The following is a 26,042-nucleotide window of genomic DNA, read 5'->3' on the forward strand; positions in this document are numbered from 1 at the left end:
GAGCGCTTTCACTACGTGACGGGACGTGTCCCCTCACCCGAGCGTTTTCGCTACGTGACGCGACGTGTCCCCTCACCCGAGTGCTTTCACTATATGACCGGATGTGTCCCCTTTCACTCATAGACTTTCACCATTTGACGTCACGTGTGCACATTCTCTACGTGACGTGAGCCCTGATATTGGGTCTCTTGGCCCCGCATGCCCCAGCCCGTACCTTCTGACATGGTGAGCTCACTCGGCGGTGCCTGGACAACCCCTGATGCGATGGAGTCGGGCCAGAACCTTTGGACTGGCCTGTTCTGAGCAGTTTTTTTCTTTGTTTTTGGAGTTTCTGAACAGCTGGAATCCAACATGGGCTGGAGAATCCGTCGTCTGGCGTTGATGAACCTGAGCGCCAACAAAGGAAAACTTTACATTAAAATGGCCTTTTCCAAGGCAGCCCCAGGATCACAAACTCGCACCATACACGAGCGTAATAAACCTTCCTAAAAATAATAAGGATAACTCAAACTCTCTAGCACAATGACAATTGAGAGTAATGACAAGCATATAATCCAAATTGCCAGAAAAACAGGGCCATGCTGTTTTTAAAATAATTCATTTAAATAAGGACCAACTCTTCCGTGGTACTTTTTTTTTTTTTTTAACCTCAACTGATTTATTCCATGATTGTGAATTCCTCAGAAGCTTCTAAGGAGAAAAACATTAAAACAGAAAAACTGTATGTAGTCTCGTTATGTCTGACGAGAGTATTTTTTAAGTGGCATTTCTCTGAGAAGCACCACCAGGGTATACGTGAGCCTGCCATGGCAACGTCTGATGGCCACCTCCAGGTGGAGGTTCACCTCAAAGCAGGGATCTGAGTATAGGGTTTCACCTTCTCAAAAACCTATTCCAAATGATGAGCTATTTCTTGGACACCCGAGTTATAAGTTATTTAACTGCCCCAGACACCTGGCTAACAGCAGGTGTACCTGTGCCCCTGGCAGTAATAAAGTCCTTCACTGGTTTTAGCTGCTTTTAAGGACTAAGAACTCACTTCTGTGGCAGGAACCCATACACAAAGAGCGCAGTGAAATGGATAAGATAACAGCTTAGGCCAGACATGGTTCCGTATAAACATAAATGCGGATAATAACCTCACAACGTGCTGAGAGAAAAGACTGCTTTCTTCAGTCTCCATCCCTCCCTGTGTCACCCGCTGCTGCCTCTGAATGTGAGGAAGTGAGGGAAGGGAAGAGGCAACAAGGGAGACAGCCCAAAGACTCCTGCAGCTACAGAGCACCAGAGAAAGTTCTAGACATGCACACTCACCATGCCTGCTTGATCCCCACCAGAGGGCTACTTTGCTATACAAATGAATTGCAATGAAAGGAAAAACAATCAACCCATAAAAGCTTCAATCAAATCAAACCTGTTCGTATTCATGGATTATCCCTAACCCAGTGACGAAAGAGCAATACCAACCCATCTAAAAAGTTATTTCTATGTCCTTTGTTCAATAGTTACCCACATGCTAAACTATCAAAAGCTGGGTAAACACTGAGTGGCCGTCTTTACGGTACAATGGAAATAAAAGGCGTGGCTTTAGACTCAGTTCCACTCTAGGTTTGGCCACAGGGGGACAACTTCTCTCATCCTTAGTGCCTCCTCTGTAAGGGGAAGACCCAGAACCAGGACTAAGTCAACTCAAAGGCTGCTCAACTGGCAAGTTCTAAGATTCAAGAACATCTCGATTTTACTAGGACGCACTCTCATAATATAAATGGACTAAACTGACATCACGATGCTTCACGCAGTGTGAACGTTTGGTGCCTGAAACGTAAGTCTGCCCTGGAGGACAGACTCTGGAGAAAAAAAATCACAGCGCCTCTACCTCCCGCCAGTGAGAGTGTGGAAGGCAAGTCCCCCTGCTGGCTTCAGTATCTGTGTCTTCACCCTCGTTACTCAAACTGGTACTAGGCAATGGCGTAAGCGAATGATGGTGGGTTCAGTCTCATTTCAAGATGTAATTTTCGTGAATATAAAAGGAAAGAAAGCCACAAAGGATAAAAGTTGCTGCAAATATTAATTAAAAGATCTTGGAATTTTGTAATTCAAAAAGAGTAATGTTACTAAATTGTTATTAATTTTAAAAGTTGACATTACATCTTCTAAATGAGGCAATTCTGTTAATACAACAAGGAAGCCATAAACGAGGAAATGTAAGGACAATGCTGAATGGTGGCGTTGGAGTGACCAAGACACGCCTCTGTGTCTCACATCCATGCCCCAGTCAGCCAATCAATCACTATTCTGACACAACCAAACCAAGACCACATGAAAACATCCAAGGACATGCTTGATACGTTACAAATATCACAGCAACAAGATACTTGAAAACTTTCCGTTTTTGTTGACACTCTATGTAAAGATTTAACAGGAAATGATTCAGTAGTGTAGCCCATTATTGCTACCCAAATGAAAAACAGTGGCACTGATGTAAGATAGCAGAAATTTTCTGTTTGTTTATTGTTGAAGTTTGAATGAAGTTTACAACATTTCAAGTCAGTCTCCCATACAAAAATTTATACATACATTGTTATGTGACCCTAGTTGCTCTCCCCATACTGTGACAGCACACTCCTCCTTTCCACCCCTGATTCCCCATGTCCATTCAACCAGCTCCTAACCCTGTCTGCCTTCCCATCTCACCTCTGGACCGGAGCTGCCCATTTAGTCTCTTGTATCTACTTGAGCTAAGAGGCACACTCGTCACGAGTATCACTTTATGTCCCACAGTCCAGCCCAATCCCTGTCTGAAGAGCTGGCCTCGGAAATTAGATAACAGAAATTTTTAATGCAATGCCGAAGTGCACCTCCTACATTTGCGATTGCACAAATCAGAAGGTGTTATCGTTTATACTGGAACTTACTCCACCTACAAGTCCACATTTTAACACAGTTAATGCTTAAAAGCGGTAGAATTTATACCTTTCTCTTCTTTTAGACATGTCAATTTTATTAAGCTTCCTACATGGCTTCCTACATCTGAACAATAAGTGAATAAAAATGAGACAAATGACTAAAGATCAAAGTGTAGATCCACCTCTAAACCTGAATGCCAGTTATAATGGTTATAAACTTTTATTCAAGGAAAAAACCATGTGGTCACGGTCCAAGAGTCCACAACAACGTGGGACTCCAGAACCAGCCCGGGACGATCACTCATGGAGTGACTGTCCCCCTGGGCATTTCTCTGCAAGAGTCCTGTGCCCTGCCAGGAGAGGGAGCCTCACACAAACGGCAGAGGAACTGTCCCTCCCCCCCTTTTAGGTGGAAAAGTGACATCAGGTTTCAAAAAGCAGGGGGCAGCAGAGGTCCCCGTGGAGGTCAGGACACAGACTCACAGCCCACCACTCGATGCGCATTCACGAGACACCTCAAGTTTGCATGACGGCGGGGCCACAGATGCCTTCCTAAGTAGGCAAGTAGCATGCATCCAAAGTCCACGGTGATGGTGGAAAATGCAAGCTGGAAGTGTGTGCTGATTTATTCTCAGGCATCTTGGCACCAATTCTAGCACTCTGTTAACAGAGCATTGCTAGGTAAAAGACTCATATACTTTCCACTGCATTTTACTGTTTACTTAGTGTTATGGATTGAATTGTGTCCCCCAAAGAGATGTGTTGTAAATCCTGACCCCTATACTGTGGTTATTATTCCATTTGAGAATAGGTTGTCTTTGTCATGTTAATGAGACAGTATTAGTATACTGTGTGTCTTAAATCAATCTCTTTTGAGATACAAAAGAGAAGATTAAGCAAGGAAGCAAGCAAGCAGATGCGGGAAGATAGATGCCATGCCACATGAGGATCACCAAGGAGCCCAGGAACAGAGGCTGGAAAGAGACAACGACCTTCCCCTAGAGCCAACAGAGAGAGAGCCTTCCCCTAGAGCCAGCGCCCTGAATTCAGATTTCTAGCCTCCTAAACTGTGAAAGAATAACCTTCTGTTTGTTAAAGCCACCCACTGGCGGTATTCCTGTTACAGCAGCACTAGATGACTAAGACAATTAGCGTCAGTGTCTCCCAGGGCCCTGCTCTATCGGTGGGCAGGACTTCTGAGGGCTGGTCATCTTACCAGTTGTTAACTTGGAGTAGTGTCAAATTCGTCTGAGCAGCGATCTGTTTCTTCTCATCCTCCGTAGGGTAGGGGTGCTAAAAACAGAGAAGGTCGCTATGAGCGTCAGGTTCTAAAAAGGGAAATTGCAATTATTCAGGCAAAATGGAAGCCGACAGGCAATCGCTGGTAAAATGGCAACAAGCATCCACAGGGCTTTTAACCAAACCTAACTTCAGTCTCACAGACTGCCACCTTATTTTTGAAATGCCCCAAAGAGAATGAAACCTTCCTGCTAGCCACCGCAGAACATACTAGTGTTGAAGGAGCTGACGAGGCTGAGGTGAGATCGGCCACACAACGTCTGAAGGCTCGTAGGTGTGACGGTGGCGCGGCACCGCCGAACTGTGAGGGCTGACTCTGCGCCAGGCACTGGTCTGAGCTCGTGAAACCAGCTACGCTTTTTGTATCAATTTGACTGAGGAATAATTTTTCAACAAACTGCCTCCAATTCAAGAGTACAAATTGATGAGTTTCCAACCGCGAAACCTCCGCCACAGCAAGACACAGCCCATTTTTACTACCCGCGGGCGTTCCACACTGATCCACTGATTCCTCACAGTCACCCCCGGAGGCAGATGGGGCATTGTTTCACAGATGAGGAAACTGAGGTACAGAGAGTTTACAAACCTTCCCCCATCCCACAGCTGGTTAAATGGGTGGAGGCGGCAAATGCACGAGGCAGCTGCTCCAGGCCTGTCACAGGCGGGTGACATGGTCTTATCATTGGTACAGCGAGAATAAACTGACCCCTGAGTGTGCTAGGGCCACCTACACTCTCTAGAACAAGTTTCTGATGGGTTAGTACGGCTGCTAGTAAAGAGCCAAGCCAGGGGCTGGGACAGGGTGTCTGTACGTCTCTCTTTTATATATGATTCAAAATATTACCAAAGGAAAATAATGTCTATCTACAGTAATAAACAATTCCTCCAAGATTTATCACTGCCCACATGTAGCCAGCAGTAAGACACTGACTCTCACACCCACATGCCCGAAGTTCCTGGTTGTGGACCAGCTGGACCCCAGAGAGTGAGCGCACTGACAAACTCATTGCCGTCGAGTCGATTCCGACTCATAGCAACCCTACGGGACAGAGTAGAACTGCCCCACAGGGTTTCCAAGGCTGTAGTCTCTGCAGGAGCAGACTGTCACATCTTTCTCAGTGGCTGGTGGGTTTGAACCACTGACCTTTTGGTTAGCAGCTGAACGCTAACCATTCCACCACCAAGGTTCCTGACAAAAGAAGGAGGTGCGACCTTACCTGGGCTTTGTTTAAGTGAACACTCAGTGTGCCCTGGCAAAGTCGCTGCGTGTACCGTGCTAAACCTGGAGTAGCATCAGATTTATCTCAGCAGCAATCTACTTCTTCCCGCAAATTCTAACTCAATTTGATTCAATAGATTGGTGTGTGGCCCAAAGCTAGATGCCACGGAAATATAAATATTGTCCCTGCCCCTTAAAAAGCTCTTAAAACAGAAGAGGGGGAAACATAAGCACACAGCCCAGGGGAAAACAAAACAGCATGAGAAATGCTCTCCTAGGGTGTTAGGGAAAACACAAGCGAATACAAGTAGGGTTATTATTTCAAAGAAACTAGGTCAAGAAGAGATAGAAAATGCTTTACAGAGAAAAATGTGGCATTTTAATAGAACCTCATGGGCAGGGTTTATTGCCTTAGAAATTAATAAAACATTAAAGGAAACTTAAAAGGAAAAAGAGTGACCCAATTTCAAAAATGAACTGGAATGCATAAACATCGATATCCTAGGCATCAGTGAGCTGAAATGGACTGGTATTGGCCATTTTGAATTAATCATATGATCTACTCTGGTGGGAATGACAAATTGAAGAGGAATGGTGTCGTATTCATTGTCAAAAAGAACATTTCAAGATCTATCCTAAAGCACAACGCTGCCAGTGATAGGATAATATCCATACGCCTACAAGGAAGATCAGTTAATACCACCATTACTCAAATTTATGCACCAACCACTAAGGCCAAGGATGAAGAAATTGAAGATTTTTACTAACTTTTGCAGTCTGAAATTGATCGAACATGCATCCAGATGGATTGATAATTACTGGTGATTGGAATTCGAAAGTTGGAAACAAAGAAGGATTGGTAGTTGGAAAATATGGCCTTGGTGACAGAAATCACGCTAGAGATCTCATGATACAATTTTGCTAGACCAGTGACTTCTTCATTGCAAATACCTTTTTTAACAACATAAACAGCAACTACACATGTAGACTTCGCCAGATGGAATACACCGGAATCAAATCGACTACATCTGTGGAAAGAGACGATGGAAAAGCTCAATATCATCAGTCAGAACAAGGCCAGAGGCTGACTGTTGAACAGACAATCAGTTTCTCATATGCAAGTTCAAAATGAAGTTGAAGAAAATTAGAACAAGTCCACAACAGCCAAAGTACGACCTTGAGTATATCCCCACCTGAATTTAGGGACCATCTCAAGAACAGATTTGACGCGCTGAACACTAATGACTGAAGACCAGGTGAGTTGTGGAATGACATCAAGGACATCATACATGAAGAAAGCAAGAGGTCATTAAAAAGACAGGAGAGAAAGAAAAGACCAAAATGGATGTCAGAAGAGACTCTGAAAGTTGCTCTTGAATGTAGAGTAGCTACAGAAAAGGAAAGAAATGATGAAGTAAAAGAGCTGAACAGCAGATTTCAAAGGGCGGCTCAAAAAGACAAAGTAAAGTATTATAATGAAATGTGCAAGGACCCTGAGTTAGAAAACCAAAAGGGAAGAACACACTCAGCATTTCTTAAGCTGAAGGAACTGAAGAAAAAGTTCAAGCCTCGAGTTGCAATATTGAAGGATTCTACAGGGAAAATATTAAACGACGCAGGAAGCATCAAAAGAAAATGGAAGGAATACACAGTCATTATACCAAAAAGAATTGGTCGACGTTCAACCATTTCAGGAGGCAGCAGATGATCAAGATCCCATGGTACTGAAGGAAGAAGTCCAAGCTGCACTGAAGGCACTGCAGAAAAAGAAGGCTCCAGGAATTGACGGAATATCAGTTGAGATGTTTCAACAAACTGATGCAGCACTGGAAACACTCACTCGTCTGTGTCAAGAAATTTGGAAGACAGCTAACAGGCCAAGTGACTTTAAGAGATACATATTGTGCACCTTCCAAAGAAAGGTGATCCAACAGAATGAGGAAATTATCAAACAATATCATTAATATCATACACAAGTAAAATTTTGCTGAAGATCATTCAAACGCAGTTGCAACAGTACATCGACAGGGAACTGCCAGAAATTCAAGCCGGATTCAGAAGAGGACGTGGAATGAGGAATATCATTGCTGATGTCAGATGGATCCTGGCTGAAAGCAGAGAATACCAGAAAGATGTTTACCTGTGTTTTATTGACTCTGCAAAGGCATTTGACTGTGTGGATCATAACAAATTATGGATAACATTGCAAAGAATGGGAATTCCAGAACACTGAGGAACCTGTACTTAGACCCAGAGGCAGTCGTTTGAACAGAACAAGGGGACACTGCGTGGTTTAAAGTCAGAAAAGGTGTGAGTCAGGGTTGTATCCTTCCAGCATACTTATTCAACCTGTATGCTGAACAAATAATCCGAGAAGCTGGATGATATGAAGAATGCGACATCAAGATTGCAGGAAGACTCATTAACAATCTGCAATATGCAGATGACACAACCTTACTTGCTGAAAGTGAAGAGGACTTAAAGCACTTACTGATGAAGATCAAAGACCAAAGCCTTCAGGATGGATTACACCTCAACATAAAGAAAACAAAAATCCTCACAACTGGACCAATAAGCAACATCATGATAAACAGAGAAAAGACTGAAGCTGTCAAAGATTTCATTTTACTTGGATCCACAATCAATATCCACGGAAGCAGCAGTCAGGAAATCAAAAGATGCACTGCACTGGGCGAATCTGCTGCACAGGATTTCTTTAAAGTGTTAAAAAGCAAAGATGTCACTTCTGGGTCAAAGGAAGTTTCAAGTTATCAAATCATCTACTGACCGTCAATGATACTCTCTTCTACATCTCGATCTTTAACACCATCGCAGCTTCCTTTCTAACCAATAATATTTTCAAGACTTTGGTCAAATGTATCTTTTCTGTCCCCACCTCTTTGGTCAACCTCTCCTCATCGCTGTCCCCCTGACGCCCGGGTTTCTCTCACACACGTTTACACGGTTAACAGCAGGTATTCATCCCGTTCACTAGCGGTCTCCCTTGTTACATACTCCAAGTTTCTTGAGGCGATGTCCCCGTTTTTGATGACCCTCCCTCAGCTCTGTGTGCCACACGTGATGGACACGCCGGACACGCGGTGCAAAGCGCAGGCCCGCGGGCCGTCACAGTGAGATTCCCCACGGCGCGCGGGCACTCTCACCCCGATGTGCTGGAAGAGCCACGACCGCATCACGTTTGTCGCGTGCTTCGGCAGGACGCCCCGCTTATTCTTAGATGAGCCATCGTCTGGATGCAGGATGCTGAGATCCTGATTTAACTGCAGCTGAAGCTGTTAAACAATCGAAAAACACTGTTAGGAAGCAATCGAGCATCAGGACATGTCCAAGTAGCTTTCAACATCAGCTGGAGACGATGACAAGTACCTCAGGGTTAAATGACTGCCCGCGTTCACGGCGCAGAAGCCAGGACCCTGTGCCAGCTAGCTTCTCTAGGACAGCGCTCCCTCAGCATTGTAACTACTCACAGCAGGGCCTCATCTGGCCAGGCCGACGGAAGGGGACGGAGCCGGGGAAGCCTGGTGGGGAGGCCTCGGGCCCCAAAGCAGACAGGTGCATCCCCTGCTCCTGTTATTCACTGGCTATTCTAACCTGTGCTTCCTTTAGGAGTGTACATGATGGCCTCTGAGTTCCCGGACTCTAACAGATTCCACGCAACAAATGGGCACGGCAAGGGAAGCTAGAAAGTAGCCTAACTAGAGCAGAGGACCCGCCAGCTGAACAGAGAGGAAAGAAACAGAAAAACCACAAAGGCAGACAAAAAGGAATTAAAAGGCAGAGGGACGAAGGCTGACTACCTTGGCAGCCACTAAACATACTGACTCCCTCGAGCCATTGGCAAAAGACTAGATTACATGCCCTCAATTCTGTCTGAAAAGGAAAAGACCTGGCAATCGGTTCCCATAAACTTTCGCAGCCTAGAAAACCCTCTGGGGTTTTCTGTCACATGGGGTCACTAGAGCCGAAATCAACGGCACCCAACAACAGCATTTATGCTTAGAGACACGGAGGTAAGCAGCAGAAGAAATGGCTGGAGGACGTAAGAGTGCTTGCCTTAGGCACCAGGAGGGGCGGAGAGCGGTTGTCATTGGGTATAAGCCTTTCAGCACTGTTTGCCGTTCTGTGTTAGGACATATATCAACTCGATAAAAAGAGAAAAATTACTGTAAAGAGTAAAATGAAGGCAAAAACCTTGTGTCACTGGCCAAAACCACAGCAAAAAACCTAAAATATGAGTAACGGTTATATAAATTAGACTACTGGGAAAGGGGTGGAAGTGGGGTGGGGTGAAAGGAAAATCAATGAAATCTCACCCCCAAAAAATTTTAATGAGTTTGTACTAGAAGCAGAATGAAAGAATTTTCAATAAAGATGTGCTAGATGGTTCTCTGCTGAGGAGCATGGCAACTCTGGGCTAAAACCACCCCCATGGGAGCACCCCAGTCCATGTGACTCCATGTGACCTGGTAAGACACTAGGCAGGGACCCACCCTGTGTGGCAGAATGAGAAACGGTCTAGGGCCCAAGCTACAAGGGTTATTTATGGCTGCCACCCAGGCCACTGCCACCACCAGCACCTCCACCTCCACTCACGCTTCCATCATCACTGCCACCACTACTGCTGCCACCTTCACCCACACCTCCTCTACTGCCACGACCTCCACCACCTCCACCCACACCTTCATCACCACTGCCACCACCACTGCTGCCACCTTCACCCACACCTCCTCTACTGCCACGACCTCCACCACCTCCACCCACACCTTCATCACCACTGCCACCACCACTGCTGCCACCTTCACCCACACCTCCTCTACTGCCACGACCTCCACCACCTCCACCCACACCTTCATCACCACTGCCACCACCACTGCTGCCACCTCCACCCACACCTCCTCTACTGCCACGACCTCCACCACCTGCACCCACACCTCCACCACCACTGGTAGTGATGATGATGAGAGTCACCCGTGACAGTGCTCTAAGTTAAAGAAAAAGTGACAATGTGATCCATAATGGACAACCACCCATTTCCTTGATAAAACCAACCCTGATAGTTTCTAATACAAAAACACAGAAACTCTCATCATCTAAAGTACATCAAGAACTCAAACTCAGGCAGAAGGAGGAAGAGGAGGGGGAGAGGGGAGGAGGGCAAGAAAGAGGAGGACGCCGATGAAGAGGAAGTCACTTCAAACCCCAGCCCTCCAGTACTTAGATGATCTATGAAGTCCCCCACCCCCTTGGCAGGCCCAGCCCTGCCCCAGCTCCAGTGTCCTTTGACTCACTAGACTTTGTCCAACTAAACCTGTGGTAAGGTCAAAGGTGATCACCAATCTGCCTATTATGTTATCTGTTACTTTACTGAGTAAAATACCAACACTCCCAAAGCCTGCAATAAGGACGCAGAAAGATCTTTGTGGGTCAAAGACGAAGAACTAGTACAAAGAATGAAGAAATATTCTTCAAATAAGAACGGATAACATAAACACTGTCTTTCTGATTGGAACCTCAAAGTATTCATGTACATGCGTACACACGTAGACACACACACATTATGTGCATATAAACCAGAATGTAAAGGGGTCTTGGAGACCACGCGTCCAGACTCCTCATCTGACAGCAAAGGCACTTGGAGACGGCAGGACAACCCCAAGGCCTCAGGCATAATTCAGGTTTTTCCAGCCCTGTCCCTTCTGTTAGTGCGGTGCCCCTCTTTTCTTGGTGCCTGACACCAGCCACGGGGTGGAGGTAGGAGACCCTGGCTGCAGCCCCCCTGGAGCAGGGCTCCACATCTGGCAACATGAAAAGGGAAGGCCGAGAGTCACTACTTTAAACCTCCCTTCAGGCTTCTCATTTGGTGTCTGTGAGCACTTTAAGGGAAGTCTTCTGGAACATACCTAGGAATAGCCCCCAGCCAGCTCTGGCTCAGGAGCGGCACATCAGAATGGCCTTGGAAAGCTTTGCAAAGCACAGAGGCCTGCGCCCACCCATATTTGCAACCTGGAGGTCTGGGTGGGGCCTGGCACAGTTGAACAACTGGCCGAGGTGGTTCTCTGTCAGCCTCCAGGTGGGCCCCATAAAGAGACCATTCACATGACTGTCAATCTCCTGACAGACCCTCACCCTAAACCACCACCCAACTCAGACACAGATGTTTGACACCAGCGGTTGCTGCTGCGTCGTGGTGATTTTGTTCCTGCTTCTTTGGGCTTTTCTGAACTCTGCAAATTTTCTACAACGAGGGAGATGAAGAGTAAAAAAGAAAAAAGAAACAAAACATTAACATTTAGATCGATGGAAAACTACTCCACGGCAGCCAGTCTGAGCTACGTGACCATCACGAGGCGGACACAGCTCAGGCCTGGTTCTACCTGCATGTCCCCGCACCTGCGCTTGCTCACTCCCTCAGGTGCACATACGTGCCCCCAGAAACTCGCCCCTAAAGATGGAGCACAGACCTGTGAATTCTGGATCCTAACCGTCCCCGGAGACAGCGCCTGCGTCACTACTTGACCTTGGGGAGTGACCACCGTTACAGGCTGGTAAACTGTGCCACCTCGAAAAGAAAGCAGAGACAAACCAAATTACTTTTAAGCTACAATCTTAACTATTTCAAACCATTCTTCTCCATATACTTCCGGAAGAAATAACATCTCTAGTTTGATGAGCTTTCTCAATCATTTCAAATGACCGACAACACTCTTTGCTACTTGACTCGTCGCTATAAACGACTGTAACACACACATCCGACGAGCAGTACTCAGTGCCTGTGACGGGCAGGGCACCATGCGTCGCTCCTCGCCAAGTCCTTTACGGAACATGCAACACAAGGAGCAGTAATTCACATGGGGTTCTGGAGTTCCCTTCCTTTTGCTCGCCTCTGTTCTCTACTTTTTCCTACAATGAGCACGTATCATGCGTTAACACAGTTACAGGCAGGGGACGGATTCCAGAGTTCCCTGGTGCATCTACCCATAAACCCACTGATGTCGAGTCGATTCCGACTCATAGCAACCCTATAGGACAGAGTGGAACTGCCCCATGGGGTTTCCACGGAGCAGCTGGTGGATTCAAACTGTCGACCTTTTGGTTAGCAGCCGAGACCTTAACCACTGGGCCACCAGGGCTTCTTGGTGCATCTGAAACGTTACAAATATAAAACCACCATGCAAATGAAATGAGGGATGGAAGGAGGGATTAAAAAAAAAAAAAGAAAAAACCATAATAGCGCAAAGGAAAACTCCACAGGAAGAAGAAAGCCCAACTGATCAAAAAGGATAACTGTAATAAAAGTATTTTTTGTCCAATGCCTTTGGCCAAACCCTCGAAGGGACCATGCTTTCTTGCCTGGTATCTAAACTACCCCAGGCAGAGACCCCTTGGCCACTCACACCTCTCTCCAGCTCTGCCACCCCATTTCCTCCTCCCTCCCCTTTGTAGAGTCCCCGTTTCTTAAGCATTTTGGCAGAGGAACCCCAGCACACACCTGGGGCTGGGGAGGTGAGCCCACCCAAGAGGAGAGGTGGCTCGCGAGATAAAGGCAGGACACAGATATTCCAAACCCCAAGGATAGCCCAGAACCCCACGGAACGTCTCTTGCTGGGCTGTGCTATCTAGGTGTTAACAACAATTTTAATACTAAGACTGCGGTTTCATGTCATCGCCACCGATTAATGGTACAACCTGAGATTTTCCAGGTGCTGTCACCAGCACAATTAAAATCTGTATTTGAAAATTACAAGTGGTTTTTGCTATACACTTTCAACTCTTACATAAAACCTCCCCACCTCAATTTTTTTTGGTAAGAAAAAACAGCTGGCGTAAAATATTTGTTATTGAGAATTAAGAAGAAACAGGCAGAGTCTGGGATCCAGTACTGCTACATCAGAACTGAAGATCAAGGCAACAATTAAAAATTGTCAACGTACTTCTTAGTTCTAATACAAAGGACTTTTTCCTGCAAAAGCTCAAGGAAAAGCTGTCCATTTGTTCTTCACACATACCTGCCACTGTTGCCATGGTTACGTTTCCCTGCTGCAGGGCGGACGCAGGCACCACGATGCCCTGGGGGCTGAGTGTGCCCGTGATGGCACTCGGGATCTGCTGTAAGGCACAGCACACAGATGTAAGTCATTATCAGACCAAAGAAAACCCAGGCTTAAACTTCAAAGTTAGGGGCATAATGATGTTATTAACAAAGGAAAGAGATGACAAGACATCATAAAGCACACATTACATATATGAAAACCAAGAGATGCAAACTTCACTGAGTATTAAACGTGATGGCCAATACCGAAAAGTTAGTTTGCAACCTGGCTTTCAAAAGATTATCTTCCACCTCAGCACCAGGTTAAAAACATCTTGAAGCCTGGGAGATGTGATTATGAAGATGCTGCTATCTGACCAAAATTGCCTAGTTTCATCAGCCACCTTTTTCATTAGACTTGTCCCCAGGGACTCTGGAATCTTCATGAACCACATCTCCCTTGACAAGGTAAAGACAGCCACTGAGCACATCCAAAGGCTCAGGAGGCCACCAAAAGCCACCAGACCCAAAGACCCCAGACCCCGCTGACCCAACCCTTTGTATCTGCCCTCCCCCCTACCAGGTGTGGTGTCCACATGTGGACCACCTGTGTGTTCATACTGGTGTAGAGCTTGGAATAGGGCCTGGCCTGCAGCAAGCTCCATGTCAGCGTTTGTAAATGTAACACTGGAGACTCTACCCATCTTAACTTAGGCCCAAACGGGCTGACTCATCTATTTATTGTTACTGTTGGGTTGGCTGCTGTTTGTTTGACATACAGGGTTAATGCAATTCCTTTCTAAGTCCCAGCAATACTTTTTGTAAATATAGCCAAGATTATTCTAAAACTTATATCGAAAGACCAAGGAAAACAATTCCGAAAAACAAAAATAAAGTGGGAGGAATCAGTCTACACAATTTCAAGACTTATAAGCACAACAATCAAGACTGTATGGTATTAGCAGAGGGACAGACACACAGATCAATGGAACAGAATAGAGAAACCAGAGAAAGACCCCACAAACAAGCCGAATTTATTTTTAACAAAGGTGCAAAAGCAATTCATTGGAGGAAAGATCACCTTTTCAACAAATGTTTCTGGAGCAAATGGACATTCATAGACGAAAAATTGAACCTCAACCTAAACCTCACACTTTATTACAAAAATTAACTCAAAATGGATCACGGATTTAAATGTAAAACTATAAAGCTTTTAGAAAATAAACATACGAGAAATTCTTTAGGATCTAGGGTTAGCAAAGAATTCTTGACAACAAAAGCACAGTTCATGAAAGGAAAAGTTGATAAATTGGATTTTATCAAAATAAAAACATTTGCTATGTGAAAGACCCTGGTAAGGGGATGAAAGGACAAGTACAGACTTGGAGGAAATATTTGCAAGCCATAAAATCAGCTGCTGTCTAGTTGACTCCAACTTGTTATAACCCCATGTTTGTCAGAGGAGAACTACGCTTCATAGCGTTTTCAATGGCTGATTTATCAGAAGGAGATCTCCAGGGCTTTCTTCCAAGGCACCTCTAGGTAGACTTGAACCTCCAACCTTTAGGTTGGCAGCCAAGCACAGTAACTATTTGTACCACCCAGGGACTTCCTGCAAACCACGTATCCAACAAATGACTAATAATCTAGATTATACAAAACACTCTCAAAATTCAACAGTTAAAAAAAAAAAAAACAAGCCATCCAATTAGAAAATGGGCAAAAGACATGAACAGACATTTCACCAAAGAGGATACACAGATGGCAAACGAGGACATGAAAGAATGTTCAACATCGTCAGCCACCAGGGAAATGCAAATTAAAACCACAGGGAGATATCACCACGCACCATCAGGATGGCTAAAACACAAATGCTGACGAGGCTGTGGAGGAACCTGATCACTCACACACTGCTAGTGGGGATGTCAAATGGTACCGACTCTTTGGAAAACGGCTTGGCAGTTCCTCACAAAACTGAATACGCAACTATGATGTATGTTCACCACAGCTTTATTTGTAACTGTCTCGAAACTGCAAACTACCTAGAGGTCCTTCAATAGGTGAATGTTAAAATGTGGTCCATCCACACCATGGAATACTAGTCAGCAATAAAAAGGAACGGACTATTGATACACGCAACAATCTAGATGGATCTCCAGAGAATTACGCTGAGTGAAAAATGCTAAGTGAAAAAGCCAATCTCAAAAGGTCACATACTGTATGATTCCACTTATATAAAGCTCTTGAAAGGACAAAATTATAGAAATGGTGATCAGGCGGTGGCCAGGGGCTACGGAGGGGGTAGAGACAGAAGGGAAGTGGGTGTAGGCTGTAAAGGGCAACAGGAGGATCCTGTGGGGATAAGGCTGTTCTGTGTCTTAACGGTGTCACCATCAATATCCTGGGTGTGACACCGTACTACAGTTTTGCAAGATGTGACCATTGGGGGAAACTGGGTAAGGGGCACATAGGATCTCTCTGTATTACTTCTTACAACCGCATGGCTGGTGGTCCCAGGAATCAGAGCTTACGGTAACTGGGAAGTGGGCAGATCCCAAACATAAATACCTGGGATTGTACGGGGGAATATGGACTTCCGGGTTCTCCACTCAACAGAGTTTCACTGTTCATCTTCGTTTTAAGACAAGCAATGTATCGGCTGCAGAAATCTTTGCAGAGTTCATTAACCTTTTCTAGCTCAAGAAGATGAATACGCAAAACCTGGATTGCTTTTACCATCTGGAAGCAGAGAAAATGAAGACTTTCAGACAAGAAAAATACAGTACTATCTAGGTTACAATTACCTCCACATCACTATTCTTAGTTACTAGACTGAAATCCATACAGCCATGCCATCTTCACTGCCAATGACCGACGTGGAGTGACATCAGAGATTAGACATGCCAGCATGTGGTCTGGTACCTTGTCTGTGTATGGCTGCACGCGGCCCGGTCTGGCATGCTGGCAACACGCTACTCAAAGGCCAGGCTCAGCATGTCAGTGTCAGGTGGGCAGGCCAGGGACGAAGTACTGGGCTTGAGCCCAGCTCCACCCCTGATCCACTGCCGCTCCTGTTTTCCTCCTCCATAAACAGAGGTAAGTCTTCGCCACCTTCTGGGGTGTGCTGCAGATTAGCACTCTGGGACAGTGCAGTGCTGAGAAAGGAGCCCACAGGGAGCACCCACTTGATTTCTGTCAGCTCCAGCTGTGCCAGGCGGGGGGTGGTGGTGGTGAGAACCACGTGGGCAGAGAGTGACTGTGTCATCACGAGCCCCCCCTCAACTGTAGACCTCTTTCGGGTCCCACAGTCTCCTGCTAAGAAGGGCAGTGCCCCGCTTTGCCTGGTCCCAAGGGGCTGTTGAAGCTCTTCTCCCATTGTATCCAGAGTTGGGGGGACAACTAGTAATTATTTAAAGCAGACTTGCCAATCCCTTCAAGTCAAAATAAACCAAACTCCTGTCCGCAGTCACAGTAAAGCAGATTAGAGCCTAATAAACATTCACACGTTTCCTTAGATAAAGGCAGAAAGCCTTCTACATCTAACAAGTCTACATTTGTACCAAAGTCTCACGAGCATGACATGAAGAACTCAGAAAGGAGCAGAGCCCCAATTGCTTGTTTTAATTCACAGTGTGAACTCCTAAATAATGAATGGTAAAATCAATTACTGGGGAAAATGAATCATAAACGTGAAATAAGATCAGCATATTTACTACATGAACGTGTAAGTTCAGGTTTCGGTGTTTTTAAATTTTACGCAGGACCTAGACACCCTCGCCCACCCCGTGCCCCTCACCCGCTCTCCCTGTCACGTGGCCCCTTGGGCACACCTGTCATCGACTATAATTTTACTCTTTTACTATTAGTTATGTTTCTTATTAATCACACCTAAAGCTTCATTTATTGGAGACAAACAATATTTTACATCCTAAAATGCCACAAAGCAAATGCGAGTCAGATTTTACGAAAACTTTGAAGTCATTCCTAAGAGTGATACTGTTGACAGCAATGGTGTTTAAACCAATAAAAGCAGGAGTGGGAACAACCCACCCACACGTGACAGGAGCCTCTTCCCTCTGGTCGGGACGTACTAACCTCTATAGGGTCACTAGGAGTTGGAATCTACGTGATGGCAACGGGTTTGTTACTTCCCAGCAGCCTTAGACACAACGCTATCGTGATGTGATACAGTCTCTGCCCTCCCATCCCTGATGCCGTGATGTAAGGTGTAGGGTTTTAGAGTATGCGCACGAGTTTTCTAACATTTCTGTGCTGACAGGGTCTGACTAAGATTTTGACTGGGGGCTGCTAAGGCCCTCAAAGGAGAGCTGATGAAGGAGGTTGATGCGGGCCCTCATGATGTCAAGGGTGTTCAGCAGGACCTGGAGGAGAACACACACATGGTCACACCAGGCAGAGCCCGATGTCAGCTGGCTCCTGTGAAGGGCGCAGCCATCTAACTTCAAAGAATCTTGTGTTTCCTCTGCAGAGTGCTGTTGGTCACCTCCGGCTCTGTGCCTGCGCATGCTTGATTACACTGCGCACCCTTCTGCCCCCGAGTCTTCCAGAAAGCTTGGTCAACCACCATATGGCCGGGGCCACCTGGAGACAGCGCTGTCTTGGAGAATTAAGTCACAGTTTTGTGTTCATGTCTAGGGCTAAGCCTAGCCTGTCAGAGACGCGACATGAGGGAGTCAGGGCCTGTGAGCACCCAGCCCCAACCAACCTTCAGACAGTCGGGGAGAGCTGGATTTCCCACAGTCCACCTGGGAAGGAGGCAGAACCCACTTCATTTGCATATTAAAGGAAGGGTAACTAGAGAAAGTTGGAAGACTGGAGACATTCAAGTCACCCTTAATATAGTAAATTCTGCATGAACAGCACCATTGTTTCTTCTAGCAGAACTACAGTCTAAAGTCCTAATGAAAAGTCTAAAGTTTCATGAGTGGGTTTTAAGCGGAGAAGAAATTAAAAATAAAAATAAAACATATTCTTTACTTACTAAATTGTCGGTTTCCGGATCTTCACAAAAGAAGGGTTTTCCTTCCTTCTCCTGCTTCCTGACAAAGTTTTCAATGTCCACATCAAAACTGGCCGAAGTGGTGCCTTCGGAGCCCTGGGTAGACTGCTCACATTTTTCAAACAACAAAGCTAACAGTGGGAACAGCGGATGCCTGCGGGGCGGGGAGGAGAAAAAGAAGCAAATGTTCCACCTTTCCACAAGAACATTCTGGTATATATGAATACACCTATGTATGTATGTATTTATAATCTCATACAACAGCTTTGCTGAAATAAAATTCACATACCATACAATTCATCTGTTTAAACTATACAAGTCAATGGATTTTTGTATGTTCAGAGTTGTGCAATCACCACCATCTAATTCCAGAACATTTTCATCATCTCAGAAAGAAAACCTGCACCTCTCAGCCATCAACCTCAGTCTTCCAATCCACGCCCCCAGCCCAGGCAACCACTAATCAACCGTCTATCTCGATAGATGTCCCTGTTCTGGAGATTTCACGTAAGTGGAATCATACGATACGTGGTCCTGTGTATCTGTCTTCTTTCACTCAGCATGATGGTTTCAAGGTTCACCCACATTGTAACGTGTTTTTTCACTGCCGAATAATAGTCCATTGTGTGGATGTGGCACAGTTTGTTTATCCATTCACCTGCTGGTGCACATGGGCTCCACCTTCTGGTTACTATGAACAGTGCTAGGAACATTCATGTACAAAATTGTTGTGTGGACGTACGTTTTCAATCCTCTCCGGTATATACTTAGGAGTGGAATTGCTGGGTTGTATGTTTAACTTTTTGAGGAACTGCCAGACTGTTTTCCAAAGTGGTTGCACCATTTTACATTCCTACCAGCAGTGTATGTGGGTTCCAGCTTCTCCACAACCTTGCCAACACTTGCTATTATCTGTCTTTTTGATAACAGCCATCCTAGTGGATATGAAGTGGTATCTCTGGTATTTATTTATTTATTGTACTTTAGATGAAGGTTTACAGAACAAACTAGTTCCTCATTGAACAGTACAGATATTGTTTTATGACATTGGTTAACAACCCCACAACACGTCAACACTCTCCCTTCTCAACCTTGGGCTCTCTACTACCAGCTTTCCTGTCCTCTCCTGCCTTCTAGTCCTTGTCCCTGGTCTGTTGTGCCCCTTTAGTCTCGTTTAGTTTTATGGGCTATCTCTGGCATTTATTATCAATTACACAAATAAATGAATATATTCCTCTTGCAAAAAATTAAGACCATTCAGATCAAGCAAAAATCCTATCGGATACCACACTGCACTCCCCCCTCAATCCTATCCTCTCCCCTTAAGGTGATTACGATTAATACTTTGGTGTGTATCCTCTTCCAGAGAACACTGTACACCCGTATGGTTCTATCATTTGCTTTGCTCTTCCAAATATGTCATAGGAGCAGAGCTGGCTTCATGGGTACAGGACCTGGGCAGTTGCACAGAGCCCACGCCTGGTTTAATGTCATCTTAAAATTCTTCATACTTTTTACACAAGAAGTCCTGCATTTTCTTTTTGCACTGGATCCCACAAATTACGCTGTCAGTGCTGCTTAAGAGGTTGCTCATATCAGCTCCTGGAAGTCTGTCGTTCTCTACCACAGCACGGTACTCCACAGTACAAAAGCGCCAACAGGGTAGCCTCTCTCCTACTGTTGATGAGGATTTACAAACAACACCGCAGTCAACGCTCAAGTCTGAGAGCCTTAGCATACATACATACATAATTATCTGCTGGGAGATGTACCCAGAAACAGTCTGCATGAACGTTATAAAACTTATTAGAGGGCCAAATCGCTCTCCACAAAGGAACGTACCTACCTACTCCGGCCAGCACCACTGGGACTCATCTTTTTCATTCTGGACGATGTATCTCGTTGTTGGATTTTTTTTCATATGTTTGCTCATTTACTGTCCTCTTCAAGGACTTTGGAAACCCTAGAGGCATAGTGGTTAAGTGCTACGGCTGCTAACCAAAAGGTCGGCAGTTTGAATCCACCAGGAGCTCCTTGGAAACCCTATGGAGCAGTTCCACTCTGTCCTATAGGGTCGCTATGTGTCAGAACTGACTCAATGGCAACGGGTTTGGTTTTTCGGTTTCAAGGACTTGCCCATCGATATCCTTTGTTCACTTTTATTTTAGGCTGTTTGTCTTTTTTTACTGATCGTGTTAAACATTTTAGAATATTTTGTGTTTGTTACACAATTTTTCTCCCAGTCTGTCACTTGTCTTTTAACTTGTTTTATGGTATTTTGTTTTATAAAAGTGTTGGGCTTTGTTGTTTTGCTTTTGTTTCTTCTTCCTGCTTGAGTTATTCAAATCCATCACTGTTTGTTTTTTGAATTTAAGAAAGCCTCCTCAACTTAAATACAGTCACGCATATATTTCTCTGTATCTTCTTCAAATTACTTATATACTTTTAATCTTATAAACACTTAGACCTTGACTCTAACTGGAATTTATTTTTGTGAGTATATTGAGGTAAGAATATCACTATCTTTTTTTCCCAAATAGCTAACGGTACCCACAGCATGTATTAATTAGTCTTTTACTTTTATCTATTGGTTAGCAATGCCCCATCGTTTACCATAGACTACATTTTCATGACCACACGACTCTGTCTGGACTCTCTATGCTGGTATACTGACCTCTACCTATGTATTCCTGGTTAACCCCACGCTACTTAGACTATCATCAGCAGATGTTTAAAATTTGATGGTCTGAGTTCATTCACACTGCTCTTTTCTCAAAGCTTCTTAACTATTCTTGCACATTTTTCTCTTCCAGGTGAAATTTTAGAATCAGTCTGTCCTTTTTTTTTTATTAATCCTACTGGTCTTTTGATTGAATTGCACGAAATTTATACCTGATTCAGGAAGAAGTGAAACTTTTATAACACTAAGTGTTCTTGTCCAAGGACATGAAACAGTTCTCTGTTGATTCCTGTTTTTGTTTACACCCTTCATTGTAGTTTTTTTTTTTGTTTGTTTGTTTTAAATAGTTTTCTTGATGTAGCTCTTGCCTACTTCTTGTTAGGTCTATTTCTAGTAATTTTACAGGTTTTGTAGCTATTATGAGTGGAATTGTTTTTTTTGAAATTTTTTTAATTGGGTTAGTGCTGAGGTATGTGAAATCTATTGATTTTTTACATTCTGACCATTCTATTTTATGACTTATTTAATTATCAATCAGTAAAAGTGACTCGTTTTTGCTCTACAGATCTGTGATTCTTAACGTATGTATAGATTTGTGTAAGCACCACCCCAATCAGGATTCCAAACAGTTCCATCATCCCCAAACCCCCCTTAACGCTATTCCTTGGAAGTCACACCCTCAACCCCCGGCAACCACTTATCAAGACTGTCATAGAAATGAAATCACACAATGTGCAACCTTTGAGACTGGCCTCATTCACTGAGCACAGTGCAGTTGAAATTCATTTCAGTTGTTGCATGTATCGGCATTCCTTCCTTTTTTACTGCTGAGTAATATTCCACTGTATGGATATACCACCATTTATCTATCCATTCAACTGCCGAAAAACATCTGGGTTGTTTCCAGTTGCTGACAATTATGAATAAAAGCTGCTATAAACAGTGCACAGAATTTTGTGTGAACAAAAGCGTTCATTTCTCTAGGGCAAATAACCAGAAGTACTGGACATTTCTGTGTCATATAGGAAAGTGTATGTTTAACACAACAAGAAACTGACAAACCATTTGCATTCCCCCGGCAATGTGTAAGAGTTCCAGTTGCTCAGCAGCCTTGCCAGTATTTGGTTTTATCACTTTTTTTTTTTTTTAAGTTTAAATCCTTTGCCATCGAGTTGATTCCGACTCATAGCAACCCTACAGGACAGAGGAGAACTGCCCCCTAGGGTTTCCAGAGAGTGGCTAGTGGATTCGAACTGCTGACCTTTTGGTTAGCAGCCAAACTCTTAACCACTGTGCCACCAGGGCTCCTTTCTCAGCTGAGCCATTCTAATAGGTGTATAGTGGTACCGCCTCACAGCTTTCATTTGCATCCTCCAATGGCTAACGATGCTGAACCTCTTCTCACGTGCTTCTCCCCATCACTGTGTCCTCTTTGGTGAAGTATCTGTTCAAGTCTTCTGCCTGTTTTCCCATTGGGCTGCTTGCTTGTTTTCTTACTGTTAAGTTTTGAAAGTTCTTTATATATTCTAGATACCAGTCTTTTGTTGAAAATCTGATTTGCAAGTATTTTTTTTCCAGTCTATAGTTTGTCTTTTTATTCTCTTAACAGTGTCTTGGGCAGAGCGATTTTGAATATTGTTGTCAGCTGCCATGGAATCGATTCTGACTCACGTCCACCCCACGTGTGCAGAGTAGAACTGCTCCATAGGGTTTTCAAGGCCGTGACATTTTGGAAGCAGACTGCCAGGCCTGTCTTCCGAGGCACCTCTGGGTAGGTTCGAATCGCTAACCTTTCGGCTGATAGTCGAGTGCCTCGCCGTTTGTGCCACCCATGGACTCCTTTAATTTTGATTAGGCCCAACTTAGCGGCTTTTTGTTTGGTCAATCGTGCTTTTGGTTTCCTGCCTAAGAACTCTTTCATAACTACAGGTCACAGAGACTTTCTCCTCTGTTTCTTTCTAATGGTTGCATAGTTTAATTTTTACATTTAGATGTATAATCCATTTTGACGTAATTTTTGTATAAGATGTGAGGTTTAGGTGAAGGATCTTTTTATACATACAGATGTCTAATTGTTCCAAAACTATTTGTTGAAAAGTCTATCCATTCTCCATTGAATTGTTCTGCACCCTTCTCGAAGATCAAATGAACGTATTTGTGTAGATCTACTTCTGGACTCTCAACTCGATTCATCTGTGTGTCTACCCCTTTACCAGTACAACCATATCTTGAATACTACAATTATTTTTTTAAAAAACCTGTTACCATCAAGTTGATTCTGACTCATACTGACCCTATAGGACAGAGCAGAACTGCCCCATAGGGTTTCCAAGGAGTGGCTGGTGGATTCAAACTGCAGCTGAGCTCTTAACCACTGTGCCACCAGGGCTCCACTACAACGACAGGAAATCTTAAAATCAGGTACAGTGATTCCTCCAACTTTACTTTTCTTTTTCAAAATTGTTTAAGCTGTTCTAGTGCCTTTGCCTTCCATAGAAAATTTAGAATCAGCTTGTCTATATCTACCAAAAAAAATTCTGCTGAGACTTAACTGGAATTGTGTTAAACCTATAGATCAACTGGAGAATGACATCTTTTCTACACTGAATCTTCCATGGTATGTCTCTCCATTTATTTATGTTTTCTTTGAATGCTTTCACCAGTATTTTGCAATTTTCAGCATAAAAATTCTGTACATGTTTTATTATATTTATACCTAATTTTTTTTTCCTGAGAGCTCTTATAAATGATATTGTTTTTAATTTCAGTTTCCGATTGTTCAATACTGGTATAGAAACGGTACTGGTTCCTGTGTGTTGCACTTGTTATCATGCGATCTTAATAAACTCACTTAATGGTTCAGAAAGTTTTTTGGTAGACTCCTTGGGATATTCTATGTAGACAATGTCGTCTGTGTATAGGGCCAGTTTCATTCCTCCCTTTCTCATCTGGTACGCCTTTGATTTCTTTTTCTGCCCTTACTGCATTGGCTAGAACGCCTACCACGATGCTGAACAGGAGTAGTAAGTGGACATCTCCTCCTTGTTCCTGATCTCACGGGGAAAGCATGCAGTCCTTCACCAGTAAGTATGGTGGTACCTTCGGTTTTTGCAGATGTCCTTTACCAGTTAAGAAAGTTCCCTTCTATTACTACTTTGTTGACAGTTTTTAGTATAATTGATGTTGATTTGTCAAACGCTTTTCTGTAGCAACTGATATAATCACGTGGTAGAGCTCACTGATTGATTTTTGAGGACTGAACCGGCCTTGCATTCCCGGGGTAAACTTCGTTTAATCTCAGTGCATTATTCTTTCTATATATTCTTGGATTCCATTTGATAATATTTTATTGAGGATTTTTATGACTATGTTCACGAGTGATATTGGTCTATAATTTTCTTTTTTTGTATTGTCTTTGCCTGGTTTTAGTATCTGAGTGATACTGGACTCATAGAATGAATTGGGAAGTATTTCTCCTTTTCTATGTTTCTGGAAGAGACTATGTTGGCTTGCTGTTTTATTCTTCTTTACATGGTTGGTAGAATTCTTCAGTAAAACTATCCAGGCCTGAAGATTTCTTTTTCACAAGGTTATCTAAAATACAGATTTATATTCCACACCTTTTTTTCAAATATTATACATAATATCTAATCTGAGAAAATTGTCATCCAACCACAATCATGACATAATGGTCCCTTACCACCCCTGCCTAGTTAATAGCTTTTCTTCCCAGTTGCCATCAAGTCGACCCCAAGTCATGGTGATCCCATGTATGTCAGAGTAGAACTGTGCTCCATAAGGTTTTCAATGGCTTAATTTTCAGAAGCAGATCACCAGGACTTTCTTCTGAGGTACCTCTGGGTGGACTCGAACCTCCAACCTTTCGGTCAGCAGCCGAGTGTTACACTCGCACCACCCAGGGACTTCAGTTAACAGCTCTAGTGTCCCAGTTAACCAAGTCTTCTCTTCACTCCCCTTAAAGCCCCACGTGAGCGCCACGCCTCAAGAGCTACCTATAAATGGCCTGCTTGTCTGCATCCATTGGCGTCTGGGATTCCACAGGGGGAGGGCTCACTCCTTCCGCATCAGGCTCAGAGCAGTTAGGATCTTGCTCCGTTTTTAACTCTGTTACTACTTGCATCTGTAAAAGGAGGAGGATAATATTTGTTACCAAACATTAGATAAACTGCTACTGAGTATCCCATCTTCAAACAGAAATGCAATAGAAATGGTAACTTGCCAGACAACTGTGTGACTGGCAACTCTACAGAAAGAATACTGCCAACAAAACTGAATCTGCTTTTAAAGCGGATAAAATAAAGGTCAAACTTCTGAACCATTTAAGAACTGAGATAACCAATATCAGTGAAATGCTTATGACTTTTAAAATCGTAATAACTATACACTATTCAAGGGATCTGCACGTATACAATCTTACTCCTGTCTCCTCTTGCTGTATATCTTCTCGTTTCATAATATTGCAACGATGGAAAGTAAACAATCCAAGCTTTTCATTATCTTGTCGCAAACACAGTTGTAACTCCATATGCTGCATATTTGTGGCAGGGCTGAAATTCTCACTTATCTACTCTCAAACCTCAGGAATACATAGCTATAAAAAAGTTAAGAAAAGTTCTGCATTCAGAAAGTAAAGGCCAGCTGTGTTTAAAGAAGCAGAATTAGGATAAACATAAGAGGAAGCCTTAGCGATATGATCATTTAAATTGCTCTAAATAAGTTACGTGTTTTGCCACTGAGGTTAAAAATTATTTAAATCCTTAAACATAAAGAGGATGTTCAGTTTATGAAAAACCAAATTGCTATGGTGAGCTTCGAACCGTCTGCAAGCAGAGAGACCCCCCCCCCCC

The 26,042-nt window shown here is 43.9% G+C and overlaps 1 protein-coding gene across 1 annotated transcript in view; it reads right to left on the reverse strand.

Moving 5' to 3' along the window:
• The window catches only part of PKNOX1 (PBX/knotted 1 homeobox 1), a 38,927-nt gene that overhangs the window by 8,065 nt on the left and 4,820 nt on the right, over window positions 1-26,042 (reverse strand). The window contains exons 2-9 of the mRNA XM_004384808.2: window positions 25,188-25,315; window positions 18,477-18,648; window positions 16,043-16,213; window positions 13,452-13,551; window positions 11,907-12,004; window positions 8,589-8,717; window positions 4,123-4,199; window positions 215-387 (exon numbers count right to left, since the gene is read on the reverse strand). Of these exons, the coding sequence (XP_004384865.1) occupies window positions 215-387; window positions 4,123-4,199; window positions 8,589-8,717; window positions 11,907-12,004; window positions 13,452-13,551; window positions 16,043-16,213; window positions 18,477-18,648; window positions 25,188-25,315 (1,048 nt within the window). The remainder of the gene's footprint in view (window positions 1-214; window positions 388-4,122; window positions 4,200-8,588; window positions 8,718-11,906; window positions 12,005-13,451; window positions 13,552-16,042; window positions 16,214-18,476; window positions 18,649-25,187; window positions 25,316-26,042) is intronic.

The sequence above is a fragment of the Trichechus manatus genome, unplaced genomic scaffold, assembly GCF_000243295.1.
Source record: "Trichechus manatus latirostris isolate Lorelei unplaced genomic scaffold, TriManLat1.0 scaffold00128, whole genome shotgun sequence".
Taxonomy (NCBI): Eukaryota; Metazoa; Chordata; class Mammalia; order Sirenia; family Trichechidae; genus Trichechus; species Trichechus manatus.